Raw genomic sequence first — 21481 nt, 5'->3', positions numbered from 1 at the left:
ACTTTTTTATATTTTAATTAATGTGTAATTAGGTTTAAGTGGACTTTGGCCTGCGGTTGACCGGCCACTTATGTTTATTTTATGCTAGCTGTTTTTTTTTTCATGCCGGCACATTTGGGTCAGCCTGCCGTTGGGCGGTTAAGCCGACCCATTTAAGAATGCGGACGCGCACATCTGCCTGGCCGACCCAAACGGACGAGAAGCGGATAAAGCACGCGTCCGATTGGGTCGCCCCGTTGGAGTTGCTCTCAATGAAAAGACACACAATCTTTGCGTATTCGTGAAGAAGAAAAAAGTTATATCATAGTAGTATTCAACAAGTCCACAGTGGAGTGTGAAAAATATCCTAAGCAAGTCAAGGCTGTTGGTAGCAGAGGAGAGACGATGGCTCTCAAGACCAAGTCCTGGTTCACTTTCACCCACTGTCACTCTCCTACTCACTGTATCACTCTCTGCCAAACCATCCAAAAGCAATCTCATTTCGCATGTTACTCTGCTCTGCTCTTTGGCTCCTTCCTCCCCGCTGCTGGCCGCTCTCCAAAACCACGGCCCCCATCGCCCTCCTCCTCCTCCTCCTGCAATCACCCGCAGCTTCGCAGCACCTTCTTCCTCCTCCCTCAGACACACACACCACCATCCTCTGCCGTTTCTTCCATTGGATGTGAATGGAAGGTCGGAGGACACTGGAATGTAGGGCCGGGTAAAGAAAAGGAGCAAGAAACGGCAGCAGAGACCCCCCTGCCGCCGCGCCCGCCTGAAATCTCTCCCTCCGCCTTTACTCGCCGGGAGCCCCGGGCCTGATCTGATCCGATCTGATTCGGAGTGATTTCCGGGCGCCTCGTTTTCTAGCCGCCCGCTCCCCCCGGAGGCCAGAGCCGTGAGCTCCGCCGACGGGGAGAATAGAAATGAAGAGCCTGCAGTGCTTCAAGCAGGGCGGCGGGGATGGCGCGGGGAGGCGGCTGGAGCGGCGGCTGTCGCTGGGGGACTACAAGAAGGCGGTGTCCTGGTCCAAGTACCTGGTGGCGCCGCCGGGGGCCAAGATCCGGGGCGGCGGCGAGGAGCTCTGGAGCGCCGACCTCTCCAAGCTCCAGATCCGCGCGCGCTTCGCCTCCGGCCGCCACAGCCGCGTCTACTCCGGCCGCTACAACGGCCGCGAGGTCGCCATCAAGATGGTCAGCCAGCCCGAGGAAGACGCCGCGCTCGCCGCCGAGCTCGAGCGCCAGTTCGCCTCCGAGGTCGCGCTCCTCCTCCGCCTCCGCCACCACAACATCCTCTCCGTACGCTCTCTACTCCCAACCCATTTTTTACCTTCTCTTTCAGCCATTGTTTTCACCACGGATTAGTTAGATTAGATTAGATTAGATATATATGAATCTGAATTGAGTAGTAAATTGGTTGTGTTGTTGGTGCCCATGCCTGAGGATTTGCCATCCCAACCGATCTTCACATTAAAGGTGCAAACTTTACGCTTTCGTCGGTTGGATCGACAAGGGGAAATAATTGTTCATGCCTCTTTACACTATGTATGCATGTATAACCTGAACAAGAGGGAAAGAACATGGCAGACAAGCTTCTTTCCCCTATCAATTTTATTGTTCTTTTTTGAGGAAAGAAAACAGTGGTCCTTCCTCGGCGATTTCCGTTAAAGAAACCGCGGGCCACAAAGCATCTACACTTATAAATTGTGAATTTCAGGTAGTAGTTAATGTTTGTGATGGTGAAATCCCTTGACACTTATGGATCTGCTGGAACAAATCTTTAGTAAGGCATGATTGTTTGTTTCCTCCATAGTAGTTCACTGTCTCCATACTGATTGCTGTCCATTCGTAAACCATGACTTTTAGTTGGCAATAGCACTTTGTACTTTTGCCTAAATTATGTTAGTAGAGCCCCTGTTTGTACAGTCTGGACGACTAAGTGCACCAAAGCAACCTTGCAAATATTTTTATTCTCTCTGTGGTTTTGGATGGCGGTGAAACGGAATATTTCGGACAAGAGTGTCGCAGAAGGCTTGACGAGTTCACGACACCTACAGCTCTGTACACGATAAGCCGATAACGTTAGATACATGGATTTTCTAATTAAAGTGGGTGGTGGACCATGTAGGGCGCGCCCACTCTTAAGTCTTAACTGCTTTCAGATGCAGAGAAAAGCGCATCTTATCGTTTAAGTGTTTAATAACGAGAATCGACTCGGAGAGTGATAGATAGATAGATAGTTCATGTGCAGATAAATATCAATCCCGCTTTTCCCTTTGCTAAGTGTGGCCCTGTCTCACTCGGCCCCACAAGTCACATGGAGAAAAGGTTTAGTTGGCTGCATCAAATGGATTATTAAGCTAGAAAGTTCAAACGGTATTATGGTTGGTACTACTTAAGTTCATACTGTTCTCTGTATCTGCTTTTAGGCACTGCCAACCTCCGAATATTCTCCATATCTCATACTGTGCTTTTCTATGAAGCAAAGTTTACATGCTGGGTTGTGAACATATGTCAGTAATAAGGTTGAAACAATTTTGCTTATGATCCATGTTGTATTTGAAATGATTGGAATACTTAGTTACTTTGGTGTATCAACCCTTCTTGTTAAGTCTCTGTTTGGAATGGAATATAATGGTAATCTTCTGATTTTGCAGTTCGTTGCAGCATGCAAGAAACCACCAGTGTTCTGTATCATCACTGAGTACATGGCAGGGGGTTCCCTTAGGAAGTATCTACACCAGCAAGAGCCTCATTCAGTCCCCATCGAACTAGTTCTGAAACTAGCTCTAGACATTGCCCGTGGGATGAGCTACCTGCACTCACAGGGGATACTCCATAGGGACCTGAAGTCAGAGAACGTGCTTCTCGGGGAAGATATGTCCGTCAAAGTGGCGGATTTCGGGATCTCATGTTTGGAGTCGCAGTGCGGTAGCGGCAAGGGGTTTACGGGGACCTATCGGTGGATGGCTCCTGAAATGATCAAGGAGAAAAACCATACTAGAAAAGTCGATGTGTACAGCTTTGGGATCGTCTTGTGGGAGATTTTAACTGCTTTGGTTCCATTCAGCGAGATGACACCTGAGCAGGCTGCTATAGCTGTCGCCCTCAAGGTATGTTTGTTGATGCACCACTTGTTTTATGTGTGGATGCTACTTTCTCGCTCCCAGATTCTGGAGACTAATTTTGATTCGTGGCATACCATGGTAGAATTGCTTGTCCGTCATCCGACAGATATCTTGTTTTATGTGCTTGATAAGTATACATAGCACGTTCGTCAGCTCAGTTTCGAGAATTGAAGTGTGTTGGTGTGCTCAGCTGTCAATGTTATTCTTCGCTGAATTTCGTGATAATTCCCCAATTTGTATTGTACAACAAACATAAATATCTGGCAAGTACCACCATAGGCATACTTCTTAAGTTTGGGCAAATATTTGTTTATTCTTACTGTCGATTTCTACATGCTTTTTGTAACACCAGCTAATTTTCTTTGCAGAATGCGAGGCCACCGCTACCTGCTTCGTGCCCTGTGGCCATGAGCCATCTGATATCTCAGTGCTGGGCGACAAACCCGGAAAGAAGACCTCAGTTTGACGATATCGTCATGGTCCTCGAGGGCTACAAGGAAGCGCTTGACAACGACCCGTCATTCTTCCTGTCATACATACCGCCTCCGCCGCAACACCACCCGCAGCACCAGCAGAGCCTTCTCCGGTGCTTCCCTCGGGTGAAATCAATGCGACGGTCCGCTTCTCTCAAGGCATGATGTCTGCGGGCGGTGCTCCTCCTTCATCCTCGCCATGTATAATATGCACCTTTCTCTGAGTTTCTTCCTCTCTATGTGCCGGCCCTCTATTATTGCGGCATCTAGGCTCGCTCCAATTTCGTTTTTCCTTTCTTCTTGGTTATTATGATTGCCATCATTGATGATGCCGTCGAAGCCGCCGTGCGTTTCTATCTAGATATGACAAAGCAGTTCTCCCTGCAGATTATCTATCGGCTGCCGTCTACTTGTGACCGAGTGATGGAACCATGAACTAGCTAGCTTTTGTAATTGTAATTATAACTGAGCTCTTCATGAATCGTGTTCCTACTCTTTTATCTGCTTCAGCAAGAATTACCATTATCTTAGCCTTACATAACTGAGCTTCTCCGAAGGGATTGCCATTTTGTCGCACTAGATGTAAAACTCCTGGGCATGAACTTTCTACCATGCTGCATCAAGAATACACAATGTTGTACAGATAGAAGGCAAAATTCCTGTCACATGAACTGGCTTTCATACTGTAAAATTCAAGGGAGAAGGGCATAATAGCATATTCAGTTTGATTTGCCTAGCGCCAACTTGTTGGATATTTGAGATCTTGGGAACAAATTGAAAAGAGACAGTCCCATAGAAGAGTAAAATCTGAGCAAACCCATAGAAGCAATCATCAACCTCAAACCTCCAGAAACAATTTGGTAGGTCCAGAAGCTCGCGTGCTGCGTGGCAAGCCTTAGCCGGTTCATATCCAGGCTCAGGAGAAAGGCCCCGCCGCTTTATCGAGTCCTGTGCAAGAACGAGTTCTACTGGAGCGGATAAGGTGAGGGCCGCGTTCGAAGACCTCAAGCGCCTCCTACAATCCAACCCATTGCTCGCCTCCCCCACATAATCCGAGCCGCTGTTACTATACATATCCACTACCATGCAAGTGGTAAGCGTGGTTACAACGGTGGAAAGGGAAAAGTGGGGAACAACATCCCTAGTTTCATCTTTATGTTCTCTGTATCATGTGATAAATAATTTGTATAATTAACAATTTGTGTGATGAACTATGTAATAATTTGATGTTTTGGATTGATAAATTTAATGTTATGTTTGTAGTATTTGTATTATTTTGTTCTGTAATTATTTGAGATGAGTTTGATATGAATATGTTCGTTAAATATATATGCAATTGTCGTGCCTAATATAGGGCAGCTCTTGGAGCAGTTTTGTGCCCTATTTTAGGGCTGTTGTTGGAGCAAAAAGAATTCAAGTGAGGCAAAACCAACTTCTTGGTGCGCAGTAACTATTTTTTGCTGTTCTATTATAGGGATGTTGTTAAAGATGCTCTAAGGGACAGAGACTTGGAAGTGCTTTGATGTATCTTTTAGTTTCATCGCGTTTTGTGTCACTGCCACGTGAAAGACTCAAGTGAACGATTCATAAATCTTTTACAATTCAGTAAATGGCACAAATTAACAATAATTTCATGGATAAGATGCCCACCCCCCAGTAGATAAATGGTTTCGGTGCTAATCTACCCAATTTCTCTTTCAAAATTTACTTATATTTCCATAGAGTTCCTTTTTTATAACTTGAAAACATATTGCAATAAAGAACCACTGAACAAAAATCACATGTGCATGATAATCTTCAGTTCAGTTCAGCCTCCCGCCGTTGTCTTCCTCCTCCTCCTCAAGCTTCTTGGATGTGTACAGCTTATATAAGTAACAATATACCAATTGTAACCCAAAGGAATTCATCACACGTACATAAATAATAAGTGTTTCACCTACATGAATATTGATTTCCCCTTTATATATACCCTTTTCTTTGAAGACTAGTAGATGGCATGTTGTGTGCCTTCACTTTGTTTTAACTCATTGGTAGCACTAGCTTAGTCCATCAAGTAGGCAACAACTACACAAACAACAAGGTATACATGAGAGAAGACAAAGAGTCAAATGGACACATAACTGGGAATAGGAGGCATCAGTAACCGTGTTGGAGTGACTATCTTATATGTGACGAGATTGAAACCACTGTCATGCCGTGTCTTCATGTCGAATCATGGGAGCCGCCAAAACTGCATGGAAGAAATGCAAAAAATGATAAGCATTATAAATGCAAAAAATGATCAAAAAATGATATTGTGCACGGGAATGCTACGCAAGTAGAAATGACTTTCTTGTTGCTAGAGACAGCTACATAACATGGCTTTGATGTAACTTTGAGTTTCACCACAATCGGCGTTGCTACCGTTCGAGGAAATCAAGTGAGGAATGTTCATATACTTCATACAATCTAGTTAATGGAGCAATTCAGTAACAATATTCCCAATTGCGGAGACGCACCAAAAGAAAATTCGCTACAGAGCATATGAATTTTATTAATTGCTACTCTAACCAATTTCCCTTTGAATAGTTATTTATACCCATATGGAAACAAAAGCACCTATGAAGATAAAAAGACATGTGAATAATAATATTCAGTTCAGCTGCCCAACGTCGTCTTCTCCTACACCTTGCAATAGTTCATACCCATCGTAACTCAAAGGAATTCATCAGACATAGATAATAATAAGTGCTTTACCTACACGAGTATTGGTTCCCCCTATATATGTACCCCTTTCTTTGAACAAGAGTAGATAGCATGTTGTGTGGTTTCACTTTCTTATAATTGGTCAGTAGCACTAGCGTAGTCTATCAAATAGGCGATGACCACCCAAACAAACAGAGGATGAATGAGAAAAATAGAGTCAAATGGGCACACAACAGAGAATTGGAGGTGTTGGTAATTGTTTTGAAACATCGACTCTAGCAAGTGGATTGAAATGACCGTCACCCCGAGCGAGCGAGCGGCTGAAATTGCATCGATCGAATGCTCAAAATTGAAAGAACGACTTCCGTGTTTTTCTAACACTTCATAGCGCGCAAGTGCTCATATATACGCGAATACACTCACCCATATGAACACACACACGCACACCCTACCCCATATGAGCGCCGTAGAGAGTCTGAGCCAGCATTGTCATCTTGAGATTTTACGAAGCCACCGTAGGCACCTCCTAGTCGACAGGACGTCTCTTCCCAGTAAACGCATATCGCAGGAAATCATGAAATAAATTCTGGATATATGCGAGCATCGGGACAGCTACCTAAGACCTTTGCCAAATTATACCCACTTTTGTATGTACATGATCGTACAGATACCTTCTGTATGAGGCTCTCTGCTTTTGTTCTCGCGTGCCTGGCCGGACCATTTAGTCAAGTCCGTCAGTTTTACGTAGAAAAAATACTGCAAAAAAGGAGATCATGAGGACTCAAACTCAAGTCTTCGCACAAGTGCCTTTGATTTCATATAGCATGAATTATATAAGAACAAACAACAATGTTCATATGTAGAAAACATTTCTGAAAAAACCCAAAACTTTTCTTGAAAAAAATGTGAACAATTTAGAAATGCCGAATACTTTAAGGAAATATCTAATAATTTATGAAGCTCCATTTTTTTTGAAACATTTTAACTATTATCGAAATTCAAAACATATTTACAAAAAATGTGGAAATTGTTTGGGATTCCGAACATTTTTCAAAAATATAAACAATGACTGTAACATTGAATAGTTTATCAAAAATGAGATTTTTTTTTTGAAAATTCCAAACATTTTTAGAAAACATGAAAAATATATTTTTAAACAAGGACACGTTTTGAAAACATGAGACCATTTTTAGAAACCCCGAGCAACATTTGGAAAAGGAAAAAGATGGATCTGTGAAGAATTTTTAAAAGCGGGAACATTTTGTTAAATCCTGATTTTTTTATAATTTGTTAAAAATATAAACAAGAATACTTTTTAACTTTTGATATTTTTTAAAAAGCGCAATTGTTTTTACATTCTCGGTATTTTTTTTGAAATCACATTTTTTAAAAGACCACATTTTTTGAATTTTGATTTTTTATAACATGAACTATTTTTGAATTAGATTTTTTTCCAAAACATGAACAATTTTAAAAAAATGCAAACAATTACTCATATTTCCAACAGGTGCGTGATGGGAGCGATGCTAGGCGTAGTTGGGCGAAGGTCTAACCGTTTTTTTTCTATATTTTTGTTATTCTTTTCATTTTTTTACTTCATGCTTCTTCTTTTTGAACTTTATATATCTCTTAGGAACCAGTTCAAAATTGGAAATATTGTTCGGAAACCAAAATAACACTTTAAGGAAGTGTTTCAAATTATTTTTTTTCAAATATATGTTAAATGTTTTTTAAGAAAATCATTTACTATTTTCAAATTTATCCCTTTGTATTTATTAGTTGTGTTAAAAACTTAGAATAAAAGTTTTCAATGCCTATTTAAATTATGATTTTGAATACTTTTTTCCTTCAAATCTGGAATGGATGCATACCAGGGGCATTTCCACCTGCTTGCAAAAGTTGATGTCATTTCAGGAATATCCAAATCTAGATCATGAACAAATAATTTAAAAAACATGATCATTTTTCGAAATTCCTAAATATTTATAAAATTTTAAATATTATTTGAATCAACAGGAATATTTTCCAGTATTCTAGACAACATTCTGAATTTTGAATAGATTTCAAAAAAATAATAAATTTCAAAAAATAGAAAAATGATTTAACAAAAGAAGAAAAGAAAAACGAAAAAGACAAAAAAATGCTTAGCTAAGATCCTTTCATGGCAGGATCGCTAGACTCTGTGCCATGGGCACCATGGCTGGTTCAGCTAATGGCGAGAATGGTTAAGGGGCCGAAGCACATTGATCTTAGAATGTCACTGTTTTTTAGCAGCAATTCATATGATCTTGGAATGTCAGTGTTAAGGGGCCAGTGTCACGGTGTTACATCATAAATTCACTGTTCACCACCTCCATTGTTGCCTCTCCGATGATGCATGAGTAGTTCTTTGTAGACCTTCGGGTCCGTAGTTAGTAGATAGATGGCTTCCTCTCTCTCGCTGAATTCTCAATACAATGGTCTCTTGGAGATCCATATGATGTAACACTTTTTGCGGTGTGTTTGTTGGGATCGATGAACTTTGAGTTTATGATCTGATCTATCTTTTTATATCCATGAAAGTATTTGAGTTTCTTTGATCTCTTTTATGCATGATTGCTTATAGCCTCGTTTTTCTTCTCCGATATTTGGGTTTTGTTTGGCCAACTTGATCTATTTATCTTGCAATGGGAAGAGGTGCTTTGTAGTGGGTTCGATGTTACGGTGCTTGATCCCAGTGACAGAAGGGGAACCGACACGTATGTATCATTGCTACTAAGTATAAAACGATGGGGTCTATCTCTACATATATAGATCTTGTCTACATCATGTCATCATTCTTATTGCATTACTTCGTTCCTCCATGAACTTAATGTAGTAGCACTACTAGGGAAAACCCTAGTAGTAGCGCGGGCAGCCGCGCTACCAATAAGGTGCTACAGCTATTACTTAGCAGTAGCGCGTGCGACAAGCGCTACTGCTCAGACACATAGCGGCAACGCTTGTTCTATCCCACGCTGCTGTTAATCTAGCTAGTTGTAGCTTGTTTACTATCCATCGCTACTAGTACCCTTTTTTATTTTTAGTGTATTTATACGCCGTTATGCAAATTTTGGTACAATACCAATTATGAGGTTTATATCATTATGTCCATAACAGTGTGTCAAATGAAGGTGGATTAGGTTCAAGTGGAGACAATATGTGGTGCATGTCAAAAGTATACTACTAATCCAAACTTGATCTAGTTTGGACTAGTAGTACTTTCGATGTGCACCACATGTTGCCTCCACTTGAATCTAATCCGCCAGCACAAGCTATTTAATCACCATCATTGTCATTACCACCAACAGTATTTATTTAATCACCATAGTCATAGTGTAACACATCATCATCTTCAAACTTATTCTAGCTAGCTAATCACCACCAACACTAGATGCGGTAGCTATCTAATCACCACCAACACTAGCTAATAATAATCATCATAGTCATTATCACCAACACTAGCTATTTAATCATCATAGTCATAGTGTAGCACATCATCATCTTCAAACTCATTTCTAGCTAGCTAATCACTCCTGCTGCTCTCTCTCAGGTAAAATAACATAAAACATGTGTAGCTCTCCTCCTTCATCAAGTTGGAGCATGCAGATGAACCTGTCTCGTAATCGTGGGCTGCGCTTCTGATTGCTGCCCCCTAGTACTTCTCTGCGTTCCTCCATCACAAATTTGGTCCAGTCTTTCACTATTAAGACTTCCTCGCTCTTAGAAATCCTGAATGCACTAAAGTGCATTGTAGGATATCTTGGCTGTAAGCTAACAATACTCATGCTACCATTAGTCTCGATCCCATGAGGCACAACATTCATCGGGAGTCCATGTTGAAAAACATCGTATAGTAACATACTTAGCAATGAAGTTTAGCTTAAAAAAATATATGCAAAAGATGCACTAAGGATAAATAGTAAAAATCTTACCATCTTTCCTAAATAGATATGACCGTAGTTCATTACGAACACTATTGGTCGCACATTTTCAGTATTAACATTTCTAAGTGCAGGAAGAAAATTTGTCTTGACAGTATCAAGATTCTCAAGCCATCAAACATAATGACTTAGCTCCTCGCAGTTTAGTTCAGCCCCGGGACAGTAGTAGGTCCTGTCTATCAAGTGCTGGACATGTTTGCTTGAACCAAAATAAATTGACAATAGAAATTAGTTGTCAACTATTTTTGAATAAATAATATCAAAGACATAAATATGGTTGAGAAACTCACATAATGGTATAACTGGAGGCGTCTGCACATCGACCCAGATGTCGGTATTACCTTCAATATCATCTTCTGGACGGATATCAAAGGTGATAACCATATCAGGCTCAAATGCATAAGTCTTGCATAGTTCTCGCCAAGTTTTGCATCCAGAATAGGTGTAGTCGTCTGCGTTGTATAATTTTGCATGGAAAATATAACCATGCTCGGTTTTCAAGTAAACTTTCTTTACCTTCATTGTACGACTGAAACCTATCTTATCCAAGACAAAAACTCTTGCATGGCAGGGATACGCTAGTAGAATAGTAAAAAAAATTATGAGTTGAAGCAAATGAAGCATATGTCATGCTTAATTACGAAAAAAGACTTGTCGTTGTGACTTACTGTATCCACTTTGAAGTTCACGTCCAGCTTGATGCTGAAGCGCCTATCATCATCTAGAAATATTCCGTCGCACAGGCCACGCTCGTCTTCGCAGTATTTGCAAATACCGAAATCCTTTTCGTTGTCAGACATTTCCTATGTTCATAGTTGAAACATTAATTGAAAATCGATCGAAGACAACTCCAGGATACTCAAAATATCTTATAGGACTGATATTGACTTGAGCATTCAATAAGAAAAACCAAATCGTAAAATAAATAAGTATTCAAATTAGCATGCATTCAATAAGTAAAAGTAAATCATCTCATGTGTCCGTACATCGTCGAATATTATCACTAATACATCCCGAATAGTATCATACATATAAAATCACTAATACAACTAAAACCCTAGCGCACGACGGGTATCGGCGCAGGCGGTGGACACTCAAAGAGAAGGAACCATCACAGGATCATATCTCCGGTGAGATCCCTGGAGAACCTGTGCTCCAATGCAAACAAGTAACGACGGACGTGCGCGTCCTCCTCACTGACACAGTGACGCACCACCTCTGTGGGGTCCTCGAGCCTCTGGACCGTCACTGGCCCACGCGACCGCCACCAAAGAAGGTTCGGGTGAACGTCAGGCTGACTCCTCACCAACCTGCGCCCCCGGTAGGTAGCGCCTCCCAGTACCACCCCGGTGGAGCCTAGTCCCGGACATGGCCCATCTGGTGATGCAGGTGTCCTTCGCCGACTCGACGACGAGGATGCAGGATAGGCATCATCAACGTCAATGCGCGAAAAATTGCTTTAACTAAAAAAATAACAACAAATGTGACATGTTCAACTAGTTCTATTAATTCAACTAGTTCTTACGATTAAATCTAGTCAATTAATTCTATACCTAATAAAATGAATAATGACATAAAAAAGGCCTATGCTTTGCAGGAACGTTGACTCCTTCCCGGTGTGGCAAATCCCGGGCACTCGATATGTCCTAGTTTGTAGCACAAGTCATGCCGAAATTCACAGATAATTTCGGCATGACTTTTGCTAAAAAGTGGACAAATCGAGAACCTGAAATTTGCCGGAACGAAAATGAATCAACATTCCAGCAAAACATAGGCCACTCGGCTTCATTTCCTGGAAACAACAAAGCCACTTGGGCACAATCGAACCACTTCAATAATGGAATATGCAAATGAACATCAATGACATATATCATATAACAACAATATGCAAATGAAATTACTGTTTAGGCATTTTCATAAAAATTTGCCATAGCTAATTTCCTAAAAAAATTGCTAATCATTTTTCCTAAATGCTAAAAAATGCCTACTGCCCTAAACAAATCTAGGGTTCATATGAACACCTAGGGTTCATATGAACACCTAGGGTTCATATGAACATCAACACAGCATCAACACATATATAAATTGCCCTAGCAGAGAGAGAGGACGGTAGGGGAGAGGAGAGGCAGAGGATTACGGTGACTGCGGCGAGGGAGGGGCAGGCGGCGTCGAGGTCGGGATCGGGGGCGGCGTCGAATCCGGGGTCGGGGGCGGTGTTGAGGCGGGAGAGAGACGGGAGAGCGCGCGGCGACCGACGGGCGACGGGGCGGCGACAGCGGAGGAGTTGCGATTGGGGAAAGTGGCTGTTGGGAAGAACGAATCGAGCGGTTTAGTCAGAAGTAGGAGTAGCGCGTTCATATGCACGACTCTGAATTTAAGATGAAACTGTAAATACATAATCTTTTTTCACCACTTTCTGATAAATAATTGTGTTCATCACCGTACCAGCCTATATCAGTGGGCATCAGATATCAGCCATATTGATCGATATTTCGGTCCATATCGGATGATATGTGTGAAATGATATTTATAAAATGCTATGTTATGTTCATATCGGTCGAGGCCCAAAACTAATATATCGGCCTAGATTTAAAAGCTTGGATGCCATAGGTCAGTTTACTTTTTTGTTGTTGAGGGAAATCGGTCAGTTTACTTGGAACTTCATAGAAAACGATAAGTTCTCTTCTCAATCTCCTACGAGGCATTCTTTTCTTTATCAGACTCAATTGCCAAGTGCCAAATAGTTGTGGTCGTCCTTTGCTCATTACCCAGCAAAGTTCTTTATCTAGCTTGTGTGACATGATCAGTCCCGGTTCTAGCCACCAATTGGGACTAAAGAGATGCCTATATATATGCTCCACTGTTTTTGGCCATATAATTCCCTCAAAACCATATCTGTCCATTTTCTAGTTTTAGCAACATTACATTGCTAAGCATGTCCAGATGAGCTCAAGCTTGGTACACCTGCTAAAATGGTCTAAACATTGATCTAGGCCAAGTGATGCATCATAGAGAACAAGATAACATCATATAATTTCCTCAAAATCATATTTGTCCATTTTCTAGTTTGAGCAACTTTACATTGCTAAACATGTCAAGATGAGCTCAAACTTGGTACACCGGCTAAAATGGTTTAAACATTGACCTAGGCCAAGTGGTGCATCATGGAGAACAAGATAACATCATATAATTACCTCAAAACCATATATGTCCATTTTCTAGTTTTAGCTCAAAAATCATTAAATGCATGAAAAATAGCAAATGCAGTCAGAAAAGGGTTGAAAATTGATTATGTGGCTTTGAATGGTGCATATTGAACGCACAAAAAGTCTGGAGTTAAAATAAGTTAAAAAACATAAAATATCTTTTTCTAATAGATGAGCTTTCGTTCGAAACCTTGATACTTCAAAAGAGATTGTCCAGTTTGTACAAGAAGTGCATCCAGTTTTTCCCGTAACCCTCACAACTTTTTAGCACGTGCTATGTGGGTGAAATTATGATACCATGCCAAGTTTCAACCTTTTCAGAATTCATTTGTAGTGATTTTCAATTTAGGGTCATTTAGCTCAAATAATGACCTAATAGCAAAATGAATGAACAAAAAGGCTTTTATAAAACTCTAATACCAAAAAGAATGAACTAAAAAGCTTTTATAAAACTGTAATAGCAAAAAAGAATGAACAAAAAAGAAACAATTAAAATATAATATTCGAAAAAGAATCAACTAAAAAGGATCAAAATGATATTAACTAAAATTATCAAAGTATTTTTTTGTTATAAACTTTAATAGTAAAAGAATTTTCATAAAGTATTTTTGTTACAAACTTTAATAGCAAACTAAAAAGTTTTTATAAACTCTAATAGCAAAAGGAATGAACTAAAAAGAATCAATAAAAATAAAACTTATGCAATTAAAATTATATAAAATTTATAAAACTAAAATTATATACAATTTATGCAACTAAAATTATATAACTAAAAATAACATATGCAAAAAATAACATTAAAATTTTAAAAACATAACATCTGCAAAAAATGAAAAAAAGGCCCACCTACTAGCCACCACGGCCTGCATACGACTAGAAACCCTACACATGGGCCAGGATGCAGGCCCGTAGTGTAAGCAGGCCCAACAGGGCGTGAGATTACTGCCTACATTAGAGAGGAGCTCGAGAGGGCAGCGGCAACAGCGCTTATAAACCACTCCGAGCTCCTCTCAATTAGCGAGGTGGGAGTAAACTTTCCACACTGTTGTGCCACCCCTTTAGTCTCGGTTGGTGGCTCCAACCGAGACTAAAGGACACCCTCTAGTCCCGGTAAGAGCCACCAACCAGGACTAAAGGGTTGTGCTTCCCGCCCTTTGGGTTGCTGAAATAGCCCATTAGTCCCGGTTGGTGGCTTGAACCGGGACTAGAGGGTGTCCTTTAGGTGGCTATATAACCGCACACTTAGAAAAATTGCAAACCACCACTGCAGTTCTCCCCGACGACGACGAAGCAGAGCAGGACGCTGCCAGGCTACCGGACCTCCCCGTCGCCTCCCCGAGCCCGCTCCTCATCGCCGCCCCCAACGCCGTCCCCGTTACCTGCCCCGATGCCCTCTCCGAGCCCGCTCGCTCCTCGTCGCTGGCCCCGACGCCCCCAGGCATCGCTATGCCCCCTGAGTCGCCCGTCCTCGTCACCGACCGGACCTCGTCACCGACCTTTCTCTTCTGCTCCTACTAGCCTTCATGAGCTCCTCGGTGGCAAGTTGTGGCAATTTTTGGGTGGAATGGGTTGTGGGCACTGTCAAATAGATGGAGTAATTTTTGTGGGTGCAAAAGAATTGGGAAAATATAGCTCCTTTGCAAATCAAAGAACAAATTTTATAGATGACATTATTACTTAGTTGTTACTCTTATTTTGTAGATGATATTATCCATGATTATATGGTGTTGGTTTCTTTATGTCATCTTGTAGATTTATATTGCTACGTATAGGTTATGCTTGTTGATGTTGTACATTAATTCTTCTATTGAGTAAATTGTTCTCTATCAATTCTATGTTATGTTATTGCATACTCGTTGTATATCTATGTACTTGCAAGTGTATGATGCATGTACCAGATAGGAAATGCATGGAATCATGTTATTCATGTTAGTGTAGTACTTAGGTTGAAATGATTGATGCCATGAATCAGATGATTACTTTCTTAGTATGATGGTCCTTCTGTTTTTACGTCGCAACTAGTATGATAGTGTTGTGTGCTAATGCCATGCTTGATAGTGTTATACTGGTTGCATAGTGCGTTGTTTCGTGTGATGATCCACCATGCTTTGTCACCCTATATAGTTTATCTAGGTATCTCAATGTTGTGTGCATGAGCTTCTTCATATCTGGTTTATCTAGTGGTTGCATTGTTATATGTCTATGTGTCTTTCATACAAGTGATATTTGAATTATGAACATATGAAATGTCTGGCGACGATGATAGGTTCCAAGAGTGCGAGTACTGCGGCGAAAACCGTGGTCTGTGCGACAGGTCTCACCTGGAAGGCGGTCGACGCTTCAGCATTAAGCTCGACGAGACCTTCGATGTTTATACGGTATGCAACGACGACAAGTATTTTCCGTAATTAAGCATGACTTATGTTTCCTCAACGTGTAATTTCCGCTTTCTACAATTCAACTTGTGCATCCCCTGCCATGCAAGACGTTTTGTCTTGGAGAAGCTGGATTTTGAAGATCGTCAAAATATGCAGAAAAACAGAGAGTTCACCTCAGGACGCATCATGGTTATGCTTTTAACGTAAAGCTATACAATGCGGTGACCTACTCCCATTTTGGATGCTCGAATTGGGCATCACTATGCAAGGCGTATGGTTTTCAGGAGGGTATGTACGTCACCTTCGATCTGGGTGATGATCCCGAAGATGACATAGATGAAGATAATGTCGACGAAGCTAATATCGACATTTGAGTGGATGTTCAGATGCTGCCACTTCTACCTCTATCTGAGTTTCTCAAATATATTCAATAAGTAAATTTTATTGTATTTACAAAAATTATTGACAGCTTATTTCCATTCTTCAAGAAATGTACGAAAAGTAGTAGACAAAACGTACTACACTTATGGGTCTGAGCTAAATTGTGAGGAGATACATCATTTCGTTTCATGGATTAAAGATGTTGAGACTTTTAAGACGAATTATCATATCTCTCCAAGTTATTCTCTATACGTGCCGCTGGTGCATGTATTAAACTACGGTAACATCGATCGAGATATCATGGTAAGATTTTTCCTATTATGTCATCAATGCATTTTTTTCCATAGATTCTTTTAAGCTAAACTACATTTTTCTAAGTATGTTATTATGATGTTCTTCAACATAAACTCACGACGGATTGTATACCTAGATTTATGGAAATGAATGGTGACATGAGGATTGTTAGCTTACAGCCAAGTTGGCCTACATACCACCGCAGTGGATACACGATTCGTCGAAGCGATGACATCCTCACAATCAAAGATTGGATAAGAGTTGTGAAAGATCGCAGAGAACTACTTGGGGACAACATCAAGCGCAGCCCACAAATGGCAGATAGGTTCATCTGTATTCTACATAATGGAGAATCAGGGGTTTACCTGTTTTATGCTATTTTACCTTCGAGTGAGTAGGAGGTCTTAGGTATTTATGTGCTACATTGTGGTAGAATGATGAGCTAGTTCTTATATGACTATGATGATGAGTTGTTATCATGATGATGACTTATGTGCTACCTTTGTGCTAGATTGATGAGTTAGTTCCTATATATATGACTATGATGATGAGTTGTTATTATAATGATGATGATGATGATTAATGGTTCCTTCATTTGCTTACTAGCTAGCGTCGAGTTCTATCTATATGTAATAGCTAGCGTCGACCAAGCACGTAGAAAGAGAGGTCATAAAACCCATTAACAGTCGCGCAAGGAGCGCTTCCTGGGCATGTCCACGTAGGATAGGAAACGACGCGCGCTGTACTGTTGCAGGGATTGTACTACTGAGCTATGAAACCGTTTGCTTCGTGCGATGTACTAGTAGCGTTGTACGGCGGCCGTTGGTGTACTACTGCGCTCTGAAGAGAGAAACGCCCGTCCTTCCCTTTCCTCGTCTCCACTTTCTGTCCCAAGCGCACGCAACGCCTCTCCTTTACTCCTCTCTCAGCCACCCCAAATCCCACGGAGACCCCCTTCCACGAACGGGTGGGCGGGTGGCCGCGGTATGATGGGCGCCATGTTCCCATGACGGACGAGGGAGAAGCAGGCGAGGGTGGGGGTCAGGTTGCCGCTTCTCTCACGAACAGCGCTGCTGGGATCGTTTCTCTCCCTCAGTGTCGCCGGATCTAAGGACCCGCCGTGAGGACCGCGAGAGAAGCACCATCCTCGACTAGATCCTGCGCCGGGCCACGCAGAGGCGGCGGGGCAGTGGAGGAAGGGCTGACCGCTGCGATCCGGCGGCTTCGCCGTCCTCTAGGACAAGTGCAGGTACGCCCTGCTACCACCTACCTCCGTCCGTGCTTTTTGTACGAACAGCCACGCGGCCTCCTCCACCCGCCCGGCGCTGGCCAGGATCTTCATGGCCGTCTCCTTGTGGATGGCCTGGTCCGGGTCTCCGAGCTCGCGCAGCGGTCGCTTGGACTGTGAGACGAGCCCGGCACGCTCGTACGCGACCACCATCATCTGGTACAGCACGGGGTCCATCTCCGTGCCAGACTCCCGCAGCTTCTCGAAGAGCTTCGCGGCGCGGTCGAGCTTCACGGCCTTCAACCAGATGAACAGGACGGTGGAGTAGGTGACGGCGTTGGGCTGGATGCCGCTGGCCTGCATTTGCTGCACCAGGCTCCCGGCCTTGTCGTCCTCCAGCGCCTTGCCGTGGATGGCGATCATGGTGTTGTACGTCACCACGTTGTGCCTAAGGACGCCGTTGCTGCCGCCGTCGGAGGCGGTGCTGCACATGAGGCCGAACAGGTGGACCGCCTCCCCGAACAGCCCGGCGTCGCCGTACACGCGGAGCATGGTGTTGTACGTGACGACGCTCGGCGGCACCCCGGCCTGGCGCATGGACCAGAAGAGCCGGTCAGCGTCGCGCGCGAGGTCCAGCTGCCCGTACGCGTTGAGCACGATGTTGAAGACGGAGTGGTCGGGCTTGAGCGCGCCACGGCGCGCATGTGCGAGAAGAGCGAGACCGCCACGAGGTGCCAGCCGCGGCGCGCGAGCGCGGCGAGGACCGGGGCGTAGGACTCGGCGTCGGGGGCCACGCCGTCGGTGGGGACGTCAAGGAGCAGCAGGCGCTTGGCGTCGCGGAGCAGGTCAGGCTTGCAGTAGGCGGCGATGGCGGCGTTGTAGGCCTTGAGGTCGGACCTGATCCCCGCGGCGCGGAGGCTGGAGAAGAGCGCGAGTGCCTTGGGCGCGTCGCCAGCGCGGAGGGCGAGGTGGATGAGGTTGGAGAAGAGCACGAGGTCCGGCGCCACGGCGTCGGCCTCCATGAGCGGGAGGAAGGTGAGCGCGGCGAGGAGCGTGGAGTAGGAGAAGCCGTCCGCGGCGACGCCCCTGGCGCGCATCTCGAGGAGGAGGCCCGAGGCGAGGCGGCGCGGAGCAGGAGTTGTCCCCGGCTTGAGGATTGATTCATTTCCACTCTCTGCCGGCCTTTTCCTAGGATACTTTCGATAAATCATTGCTTAGCTATTTCTCACATGAATGAAATATAGGTTGCTTTTGGTTCATCTACTTTGTACTTATGAGATGTTCCTCTGTTTTAGATTGTGGGGTAGTCCTGTGATCTGTAAAATCAGGGAAGCTTCTCCTTTTTTGATTTACCACATGAAATGAGTGCTATTATCACTTTGTTCTTATTTTGTTATTCTTTCTACAATGATCAGGCATGAGTGTTCTTTCGAAGTGAGCTTCATTTCTCTATATTCAGGTCTCCAGCTGGTATTATTTTTTAAAGACAATGCTAACTTCCACACGTACTGAAGTTAAGCAACAAATCCGTATAATTTCTCTATTTCCTAGCTTGTATACATGCATTAGCTTTATCTTATTTTCTTTTTTTTTCTATGTGTGTCCACGGTCCATTAGCAGTTAACTAGCAGCTACTAATCATATACATGCAGAAAATACTAAATTGATGATGTCATCAAAGATTCTTCCTAATGCGAAAATTTAAAATATTTTGTAGCTCAAACCGTTGATTCGATTGAAAAACCGTTTTCACATATAAGATCCGTCGCGACGAGACCTCCGAAACTTGATCCCATATTGGTATGTTTTGATGACTTTTTTTAGGTCAAAAGTTATCAGACCTATGCTAAATAAGTTATCACCTATGTGGTACGCCAGTTACCATCCTGTTTACATGGGAATTACAGGGGCATAAAAATGGCTCCTCCAACATTCCCTCCACATGCAAATGCAGTAGAGCACATGAAATCTGATCTCATTCTAAATTCTCGCTACTTCAAAAATGTAAAATATTTTATAGCTCAAATTGTCGTTTTTTATTGAAAAATCGTTCTCACATAAAAAAATCCATCGCGATGAGTACTTTGAAACTAGATCTCATGTTGACATGTTTTGATCTCTTTTTTGGTCAAAAGTTACCGTAAAGTTGCCAGTTATGTTATATGTATATTAACATATTATTTATGTAGAAGTGACCGGAGATGTGTTTTCAACGACTTCTTTCCCCTGGATCAAATTTACCGTGGTATTTATACCTAAGTTATCAGCTCCGGATGCATACATTAGCGCACTATTTGCACAGAAGTAACCAGGGTATGTTTCAATAACTTTTTATTCGGGTCTAAAGTTAACGCATTGTTTATACCTAAGTTATCAGGTCTATGATGTGTGAGTTATCATGCTATTGACAAAAAGTTAATGGAGGTATATTTCATCAACAACCCTCCCCCACCCCTCACCACCGTTGCCGAAATTTACCAAGACTGACGCATATAAGTTATCATGTCTGCGATGTGTGAGTTATCATTTTATTCACACAAAAAGTTACCAAGGGTATATTTCACCAACCACCCTCCCCCCACCTGGTTACCAAATTTACCAAGACTGGGGTACATTAGTTATCAGGTCTACGATGTGTGAGTTACCGTGCTATTCACATAAAAGTTACCGGGGTATATTTCATCACCCCTTCCTCGCGAAAAGTACCAGGACTGGGGTGCATAAGTTATTTCCAACATAAGTTATTTTGGCCAAAAGTTACCAAGTTAAGTATGTTATTAGCTTATGTGTGTATTGTCATGTTGTTTACACAGAAGTAATCACGATACATATTTCGATAACTTTTTCACAGGATCAAAAGTTACCATGGTGTTTGTACTAAGTTATCAGGTCTGCGGCATGTATATCACCATGCTATTTACACAAAAGTTACCGGGGAACGTTTTAAAAAAAATCTCCGGCTGAAAGTTACCGCTGTGTTTGTACCTAAGTTATCAGGTTTATTGTGTGTATCTTACCGTGCTATTTATACAGAAGTTACCGGGGTATGTTTGCACTAATTTGTTTCTCCGGATCAAAATTAGCGGTGTCTGTACGTAAGTTATCAGGTCTATGGTGCGTACATTACCATGCTCTTTACACAAAAGTTAGAGGGGTGTGTTTCAACATTGTTTTCCTCGGGTCAAGTTACGCGGTACTTGTAACTAAGTTATCAGGTCAGTGGTTTGTATGTTACCATGCTATTTACACAAAAGTTCTTTTGCGGTGTGCATTGAACATTACTTTTTTAGGTAAAACTTACCGCAGTGTTTGCACCTAAGTTATCAGGTATGCGGTGCTTATATTACCATGATATTTACGCAAAAGTTATTGAGGTTATGTTTTTCAACAAAATTTCTCCTTGATGTCTAAGTTATCGCGGTGTTTGTATCTAAGATACCATGTATGCGGTGCTATATTATCATGCTAGTGTACAGAAGTTATTAGGGGTGTGTGGTCAACAACTTTTTTTCTTGGTCAAAAGTTATCGCGATGTTTGTAGCTAAATTATCAAGTTCGTGGTGTTTGTACTTGTGTTCTCATGTCTGCCATGCATATATTATCATGCTATTGATATATAAATTACCAGGGGTGTGTCGACAACTTTTTTCTTCGGGTTAAATTTATCACGATGTTGGTACATAAGTTATTATGTCTGCGGTGTATATATTTTCATGTTATTTATACAGAAGTTAGTAGCATGTGGTCAGCTGTGCGTACCTAAACATG

The 21481-nt window shown here is 42.3% G+C and overlaps 2 protein-coding genes across 2 annotated transcripts; one reads left to right on the top strand and one right to left on the bottom strand.

The window, feature by feature from the left end:
- The first annotated feature begins 509 nt into the window (after positions 1 to 509).
- LOC125542226 (serine/threonine/tyrosine-protein kinase HT1-like) lies at positions 510 to 4077 on the top strand. The gene is made up of 3 exons (XM_048705179.1): positions 510 to 1277; positions 2636 to 3091; positions 3475 to 4077. The coding sequence occupies exons 1-3, from the start codon at positions 906 to 908 to the stop codon at positions 3742 to 3744; spliced, it is 1098 nt and encodes a 365-aa protein (XP_048561136.1). The 5' UTR covers positions 510 to 905; the 3' UTR covers positions 3745 to 4077.
- A 13288-nt stretch (positions 4078 to 17365) lies between these two features.
- LOC125547435 (pentatricopeptide repeat-containing protein At5g39980, chloroplastic) lies at positions 17366 to 19009 on the bottom strand. Its single transcript, XM_048711299.1, is given in 2 exon segments — positions 17366 to 18405; positions 18408 to 19009. Coding segments are annotated over 2 exon segments (1203 nt in total). The 5' UTR covers positions 18925 to 19009; the 3' UTR covers positions 17366 to 17719.
- Positions 19010 to 21481: the final 2472 nt, after the last annotated feature.

The sequence above is a fragment of the Triticum urartu genome, chromosome 3 (genome assembly GCF_003073215.2).
Source record: "Triticum urartu cultivar G1812 chromosome 3, Tu2.1, whole genome shotgun sequence".
Classification (NCBI taxonomy): domain Eukaryota; kingdom Viridiplantae; phylum Streptophyta; class Magnoliopsida; order Poales; family Poaceae; genus Triticum; species Triticum urartu.
Note: the sequence above shows the minus strand (reverse complement) of the source record. Positions and strands in the feature narration are given on the sequence as shown.

Bases quoted from the DNA above. Each gene is read 5' to 3' on its own strand.
- LOC125542226 (XM_048705179.1), top strand. From the start codon at position 906: ATGAAGAGCCTGCAGTGCTTCAAGCAGGGCGGCGGGGATGGCGCGGGG. The intron at 1,278-2,635 runs GTACGCTCTCTA...CTGATTTTGCAG, and splicing joins GCCACCACAACATCCTCTCC to TTCGTTGCAGCATGCAAGAA. The intron at 3,092-3,474 runs GTATGTTTGTTG...TTTTCTTTGCAG, and splicing joins CTATAGCTGTCGCCCTCAAG to AATGCGAGGCCACCGCTACC.